The sequence below is a fragment of the Meles meles genome, chromosome 3 (assembly GCF_922984935.1).
Source record: "Meles meles chromosome 3, mMelMel3.1 paternal haplotype, whole genome shotgun sequence".
Lineage (NCBI taxonomy): Eukaryota > Metazoa > Chordata > Mammalia > Carnivora > Mustelidae > Meles > Meles meles.
The window spans coordinates 95303535-95311817 of record NC_060068.1 but is presented as its reverse complement, the minus strand read 5'-3'; the positions used below and the strand labels follow the sequence as shown (position 1 = coordinate 95311817).

The window sequence follows — 8283 nt, the reverse complement described above, 5'->3', positions numbered from 1 at the left end:
CCAAAATTTGGACACCAGCTTATCAAGTGGAAACATAACCTGTGGCACTGAGACACAGTATTTTAAATGAAGACTGTTTTAACAATCCTATGAGCAAACAAATAAACAAGACCTCTATGTAATTACATTTCAAAATCTTTCTTCTTAAAAAATTATAAGTGCAAATGAAATGACTTTTATTGATTCTGAAGTGAGGACTGCAAATATTATGCAAATAAAGAAGCTTCTGGGCTCCTGGTATCATTCTCTGATGTAGCTGGAGAATTATTGACAAGGAAAAAGGGCTGGACTTCCTTTTTCAAAAACTCATGCCATTTATCTTAATTCTGGTACATCTGATAAGAACTTCCTCTGCAACCAGGAAACTTTGCAAGTATGAAATAATCTGAAGGAGGGGTAAAGAAGAGGAACACTAAAAAGAGGAACACTAAAGCAGATAAAACCAAAAGAGTAGAGGAGAGTTTGGCTCAGCAGTCTCAAGGTAAGTGAGAACCTGATTTAAGGCATGTGGCTGATGAAAAACTATAAGGAACAAGTTCATTTTAAATAATGACTTTATGTTACCATATTTTTTAGATGGCCTTCAGTGGCAATAATGAGTTTACAAACTGAGGGTGATGTTAATCTGTCTCTACCAGTTTATACGCTTACCATTAAGATTTGGCTTTGCTATTGTCTTGTTTCCAAATGGGCAGTATTCTGCCTTTGAAGATTCCAGAAGTCTATCAGTCATTTGTGATTTTAAGACAAATGAATAATTGTTAGGTAGTGTGTTGGAACTGTTTTCCAAAACAGGAACAGCCTTCTTGCAGATTGGGCAAAATGAGACTAATTGGGGTGTTAAGCCAGCTTTGAAGGGCTCTTGTTTAACATATGGTTTCCATTCTAGTAGGTCTTTCGATTTTGCCTCTCAGATTTTTTTCCTATTAAGTTGTTTTAGAGCATAAAAAGGATGTATTTCTTCTCTTTTAAGAAGTCTTCTTGTATTTATCTCAGTAAACATTTCGTTGACAGTTTTACTATTTGGAATGTTCTGGATTGTCTACATAGCACAACATAGATGGTAAAAATAAATTCCCATCTTGGAAATGGTGAAGGCAATTTAGTACCTAATCTTCAGCAATAGTCAGCATCCCCCATTTTGTTGCAAGCTTAGAATTTTAAAAAGGTGATTAATTTTAATCTATATTTGAAATTCAGTTCAAATATGCTACCAAATTTTACTTAAATGAGTAATCACTTATACTATAAATTATCTTCCTACAATCAGTTCTTAACTGTTTTAGAAAGGAAATGAGGCCCTAAAGGTTAAAGTCATTTGCCAAATATTTGTCTTTGGAAACAGCATTGTATATAGCCTTTATAAAGGAGGGAACCTAGAAAGGTTCCAAAAATGTCTAGATCTAGGATGTCTGTCCATACAGTTTTATCAAATAAATTTTATAAAAGTTAACTGCATTTCATATGTAATTCAGTGTTTTGTGTGAAATGCCAAACTGATAATTTTCACGTTGATGTAGTCCAACTTTGAACAAATTTAGAAAAGTTTACTTTCAGGTGTGAACACTCACTAAAATCAGGACTCAGCTTTGTAGGGTTACTTTTTCCCTGTTTATTGTTGCCACTGTTATCCTAATGCTGTTTGCTCCATTTACTAACAAATATTTAAGAAAGTAGCTCTTCTTTGTCTAGTACTGGTTTTGGTAATATAAAAATAAGTAAGAGCTCCATCCCTCAAGAAGCTCAGAGCAAATCAAGCTATAAAAGTTTAGCAATAGATGTTCTTCATAGCCATTTATAGAATTTTGGTTAAGAATAGTATTTGGGGGCAAATTTTACTTGACTCTTGATTCAGTCACGTCTTAGTTATTCAGGAAGTTAAATTCTTTAATCCTCTCCTTACTCTTCTCTAAAATAGGCATTACAGTAGTATCTAATTCATATGGCATCTGTAGGATAAATGAGATAATCCATGTAAAAGTGTTTAGAAGCTGATCCAAAATAAGCTCTTAACTAAATATTATCAATAGTGAAATTGAATAGATGATGATAATCATCCCACAAGCACTGTTGACAATATCGGGTGACTATAGTTAACAACACTGTATTGTGTATTTGAATGTTGCTAAGAGAGTAGATCTTAAAAATTATTATGAGAAGAAAAAAATTATACTATGTGAGGTGATGGTCATCAGCTAAATTTAGTGTGGCCATCATTTCACAGTATGTATCATGTTGTATTTCACATATGTATTCATATGTCAAATTATGTTGTATACCTTGAACTGATACAATATAATGTATCAATTATATATCTCAATAAAACTAGAAAGAGCAACAACAGTGAAAGTGGTATTAGATGTAACTGTTTCTGTGCCTAGGCTGAAAACATACAGTACTAATGTTTTGTTGATTAAATCATAATACAACAGTCAGTCTGGTTGAATACTTTTCATTTCTTATCTCTTTGCCATTTTAAAGCCTTGGCAGAAAACATTCTCAAAATATCTTAATTGAAAAGTTGTTTTCTGCACGTTGTGAGAACACTAGTTATAGAAAGCCTTTCAAAATTTGTTTTAGACATTTTGTGGTAGGTCAAAGACCTCTTTTCTTCTTTTAAGTATAAACTATATCCTTTAGGGGTGCACAGGTGGCTCAGTTGCTTAAGCATCTGCCTTCAGCTCAGGTCATGATCCCAGGGTCCTAGGAATGAGCTTTGCATCAGGCTCCCTGCTCAGTGGGGAGTCTGCTTCTCCTTCTTCCCCTCACCCCCACTTGTTGTCTCTCTCACTATCTCTCCCTCTCTCTCAAATAAATAAATAAAATCTTAAAACAAAACAAAACATCTATACACTTTAGAAGACGTATCTTAAGTTTTAAATGACTTAAGCAATTAGATGCTGAGATTTGGAGTCATTTGTTTCTTGACTCCCTTATTTAATAAAATGTCAACTGAATTTCTTTCCTGCACTAGATACTGTGCTATTCTCTAGGAATATACAGATGAAAAGACCTGATCCCTGCCCACCATTTAACCATGGGCAGGCACACAATTTACTGTAACTTAAGCTGTCATGCTATAATAGAGAATGGCCTCATTTATAGGGGAATACAGAGGAAGGAGTGATTAAGGAAAAGCCCTCACAGAGAAGGTGATAAATAATGGAAATTATTACGCAGGTATACTCCTCTCCCTTTCTCTTATTGCATTCAAATCATTGTCTTTCACTTGAAAATTATTAACATTATTGTCAAAATCCATTTTGAAATCTAATTAATAAAACCACTCAGGCTTGAGCAGGTAGAAGTTCTTCTTTTTCTTTTCTCACAACAGCTAGTACTATATTCTCACTAAATGACAGTGCTTAATATATTGGCAGATACTGACAGATTTTTATTATGCTATGTGATAAATATGCAATTAATTTGTTTTTTAATTTATAGGAGGTGTCTGGATGGCAGATCGTCCAACCGTCTCTTTCTTGAGTTGTCTGCTCTGCCATTATCTTCCACTCACTTTTGCTTTGTCTTGTGATTCATTGGTAGAAAGTGAAGTGAAGTCAATTAAAATCCCCCCCGGCACAGTGCAATTATACATTAAGGACTGTAATGCAAAAAGCATCACATACAACGAGAAGGATCGTCCAAGGCTTCGTTTATTCAATCTCTCCTCTGATTGTATCAGGACTTTGCCAAATGATGTTCTTCCACATCTGAAAAAGAAATGTCAAAAAGAGCTTCCAGGATTATTCTTAAACTCTACCCTAAGAGGAATTACATTTGTCTGCACCTGTGAATTCATTAAGGGCTCCCCCATACCACGAAACAACAGTGCTTGTGCAGAAATGTTAAAAAGCTGTGGAAATACACCAGTGGCCACTTCTATAGGAATTTCCCTTCTTTTTCTCTTGTTAATCTGTGGAATTGGGTGTGTTTGGCGCTGGAAACATGGTAACCCGGTGCATTTTCCCTTACCAAGGGTCTTGCAAAGGAGAAGCAGCAGGAGAAAAGACAATACTAAAACACTCTCCAGTCTCCTCACTGTCACCTCAAGGCATAAAATCTCAGTTCAGAACCAGCACAGCAGACCTTCTGGAAGAGGGAATAACATGCATGGCAGCTATGAAAATGTGGAAAGTGGTGCTCCCAAACATAAAGAGGTAACTGATAAAGAACTGTATGAGAATACTTGGCAGACCAATTTTGAGGAGCATATCTATGGAAATGAGATGTCACCTCAATATTATAACTTCCAGAAACCTAGTACTGCTGAAGACCCTCAAGATGAAGACATATATATTCTTCCAGATTCATAGTAACTTTTGAAAATACTGGGTTTAGTTATAAGAGGATATTCACTGGGACTTTTATTTTACGGATTTCATTGTTAATCATGTTCTTTGGATGAAACTCAATGATCTTTCATCTCTCTCCATCCTCTGGACCTTCAGTGAATTGCTGCAGGTTAAATTCTCTTCACTAACTTTTCCCTAGATTAATTCTGTGTTACATTATATTGATTCTTCCTTCTAAATGTTACATGTGTCCTTCTTCTCTTATTTCTATCTCCACCATCTCTTTCTGGCTCAAGATTGTGTCAGTCTTCTAACTCGTCTTTCTGGCTCCAGATTCTACCTATTCAGTCAGTTCCCATGACACTGCCAAATTTACCTTCAGAAAATATTCCCAGTGCCACACCATTCCTTTGCTTAAAACTTCTTAATGGCTCCTCTTTGCAAAAGACATACTGCTTATAATTCTAACTCCAGAACTTGCTATTTGCCACAGTTGGTTCAAGCTCACTTTTTCAGTGACTTCTAGTAATTTCCCACCTCTCTGCTTTCATCAGAAACATCTGAAAACCTGCCAGACTCATCCATCTTCGTTGACTTTGCTTGTCTGCCCCCTTTCAAGCCTGCCTCAGGTGGCAGCTTCTTCCACAAGTCTTCTGAGTTATTCCAAACCTACCTTTATATTTTCCGTTTCTCATCTCCCGTAGATTTTGCTGCCTGTTTAATTCTCTGGGCATTTAAACATGTGAATGCTTTCTATGGCATTTTATGATTTAATGTCATATGAGAATGTCTTAAATTCCTTGCTAAATAACAAGGAAGTGCCTCATCTTCATATTTAGACCATCATATGAGGCATTTGGTTTATTCAATTGGCAAAGAATTAAATTGTACACTTTGCTCACTAGTTTTTAGAAAAATCCAATAAATTCATCCACTCAAGAAATACTTCTGGAGTACCTTCTATGTACTTTTATTACTCTGCACATGGTGGGAGTAAAACAGTAAAAAGAAAGGCATAGGTCCTGAACACGTATTGTCTAGCAAGGGAGAAAGAACAATAAATAAACAAATACTGTGCTACTTCTTAAGCTATGTATCATATCTTAACCCTGAACTCAGCCTTTTATATGCTGCTCCGAATCGTTCAGGCTGAGGCTCTGCAAACCCCATTTTTCCTTTGCCAAGTGTGTCCATATTAGGCTCTATTCATAGGGAGCAGTGGGAAATATGGATAGATGAGAGGAACCCAAAAGGACTTGCTCTTCCTCACTCTCCGTGTTGCCCCAGTGGGTACCATTGCCATGCATTTTACCCCAGCATCACCAGTTGTTTGCTGTTCCTAGTTTTTTCCAGCATTCCCAGAAATGGCTTGATTGCACCCTGTCAGAGGTGCCAGCACCACCCAGGTAACACCCTCTCCTTGGAATCTGAGAAGCAACTCCGCAGAGCCTCCTCCAAGCGCCTGAGGTAGAGATGGAGACAAATGGGACCGTCAGAGCTCCAGATCCCAGCCCCAGGTGCGGGGACCATCTCCTGCTCTCACTCTCTCTGTGGTCCTCTTTCATCTTCTCAGTCAAATAAGACCTTTTTGTTAATTCTCTGTATTAAATTCACCCTGTTAAAACATTGGTATGGATTCTATTTCCCCAGGTGGATCCCAATATACAAATAGAAAAGATGGAGTAGATGCTTTGAAGAGAAAAAAAATCTAGCATTTGAGAGCAAGGAGTTTGGGTAGGGAAGAATTTTAATAGGATGGTCAAAGAAGGCCTCTCTGAGGACACACTTAAGCTGGGCCTTGAGGGTGAAAGGAGTTAACCATGCAAATTTCAGATGAGCGGGGATGGTACCAGCGTGTGAAAAGCTTCCCCATTTGATCTGGCCTGGGGAAGCTGCAGTGTTAGGAAAGCCATTGACAGTGTGGCCCTAGTCTTTGGAGGAACGGCCACAGGACTTAATGATGGATTCACTCTGTGTGTTCGGTAGGGGAGTGTTAGGATTAAGGGGTTGTGGGAAGCAGAGAAATCTAGAAGACCCATCTTATTTCTAGCTGGAGCATCGGGGACAATTATAAAGCATTTCAATGAGATGAGAAAGACAGAGATGAAACGGTTTTGGAGGAATGACTTGGGCTGCCAGTAACAGAAAATGAGACAACATTGGTTTAGACAAGTACACCTTCATTTATTTCAAATAACGGGGACACTGAAGTGAGGCATTGGAGGGCTAGTGAACTAGGCTAATGGTACCATCAGAGATGCATGTTCTTTCTGTGTTTCCTCTCTGCCATCCTTAGTGCTGTAACTTTCAGCCTCATTTGTATTACCTCACCAAGTAATTGGGGAACCTGCAAGCCTTGTATATGTGTTCTGATCCTCAAGAAGGATGAAAGGAAAAGACAATATCAAGAGATAATCTATTTATATGTCATTGGCTAGAATTGAGTTACATGGATCCATGGAAACCACCAGGTATTGGAGTGGATGGGAAATTGAATTGTGACCTTTGATGGCCTCATAGGAAAAGAGAGGAGGGAAAAGGAAGTTGTAAATAGAAGTTAGGTCAGTCAACCTACTACCAAAGGGGAAAAATCAATTTTGGACATGTTTATTCTGACGTGCCCTGAGACACAAGTGGAAATATCCAGTTTGCAGTGGTAGATACACATTTGGATTCTGGAGGAGAGCTCCTGGCTGAATATGTACTATTGAGACCGTAAGCACGTAGGTGGTATGTATGGGAGCAGAGATTTATGGGATCACATGGAGCAAAGAGTAGAGAACCAAGAGAAGAGGAGAGGAATCTAGGAGTCCCCCCTCAGATTGCAATATTTCAGTGGTAGATCAGTGAGGAGAATCTAGCAAAGGAAAGGAGCCTGAGAAGGAATGGCCAGTGGGGAGTGCCATGAATTCTTATGATCTCTGAGAATGGTGGTTGATATTGTGAAACAAATGATATATTCACACATACATTATAGTTCACTTTCTAGAGATAGGATGAATATTTGATACTTGTTTATTCTCTCTGGCCAGAAAAGCTAGTAAAAGTCTGTGTAGAGGAAGTATTTAGTCTATGATCTTTTACCCAGTTTCCATCCTGACTTCTTTTTTTGAATGAATTGTAAGTTTTTTATCAGTTGAAATCTCTTCCTACTTTCCTTACTAGCAGTTCTTTTTTTTTTTTAAGATTGTATTTATTTATTTGACAGAGAGGAGAGAGATAACAAGTGGGCAGAGAGGCAGACAGAGAGAGGGAAAAGCAGGCTCCCTGCTGAGCAGAGAGCCCGATGCAGGGCTTGATGTGGAGCTCAATGTGGGGCTCGATCCCAGAACCCTGAGACCATGACCTGAGCTGAAGGCAGAGGCTTAACCCACTGAGCCATGCAGGTGCCCCTCCTTACTAGCAGTTCTTGATGGAGGTGGGCAAAAGGGAATAAAAGAGGTTGTCATTCACCTTCTCTTTTTACCATGCATACTCTCCATTCTTCGTCATTCCTCCGGTTTTGATTCCCTCTTCTCTTCTTTCGCTTATGTCCCATTCCTCCCTCGCTTCTTCACATCACCCACCCCAACTTTCCCTCCTTCTCCTCTCTCCTTCTCTCTGTCTCCTTCAAATTTTTATCTGCTCCTTGCATCCTTTATTCCAATATTTCTCTGTCTTCTTAAAATCCCAAAAGCAAAAATGTCCTTGAGAGGTAAAGATAATAAAGTCTGTCTGCATCTACTGAGAGTAGCAGCTTGTGTTATATTACTAGCAAAAAGGACCACTTGTGCCACATTTAAAAGAGGAAGGAGGTCAGGGATTCAGGAAAGGAGACAGGAACATCAAATATGAGTGTAGCTTTGCTGTGTACTCTGGAGATGTAAACATCTTCACATCCTAGGACTTACAGCTAATCTCTGTAAGACTCCATGGCCAACATTGAGCACCTGGCTTCTTAAGCTTGCTGCAGCCTTCAGCTTGAAACATTTCTCTTCACATAGTTGAT

General features: G+C 38.4%; 1 protein-coding gene across 1 annotated transcript; it reads left to right on the top strand.

Moving 5' to 3' along the window:
• Positions 1 to 412: 412 nt before the first annotated feature.
• GAPT (GRB2 binding adaptor protein, transmembrane) lies at positions 413 to 7582 on the top strand. Its single transcript, XM_046000086.1, has 2 exons — positions 413 to 481; positions 3445 to 7582. Exon 2 carries the CDS (start codon positions 3456 to 3458, stop codon positions 4314 to 4316), a length of 861 nt encoding a protein of 286 aa, XP_045856042.1. The 5' UTR covers positions 413 to 481; positions 3445 to 3455; the 3' UTR covers positions 4317 to 7582.
• Positions 7583 to 8283: the final 701 nt, after the last annotated feature.

Coding starts and splice junctions, on each gene's coding strand:
- GAPT (XM_046000086.1), top strand. CDS start 3,456: ATGGCAGATCGTCCAACCGTCTCTTTCTTGAGTTGTCTGCTCTGCCAT.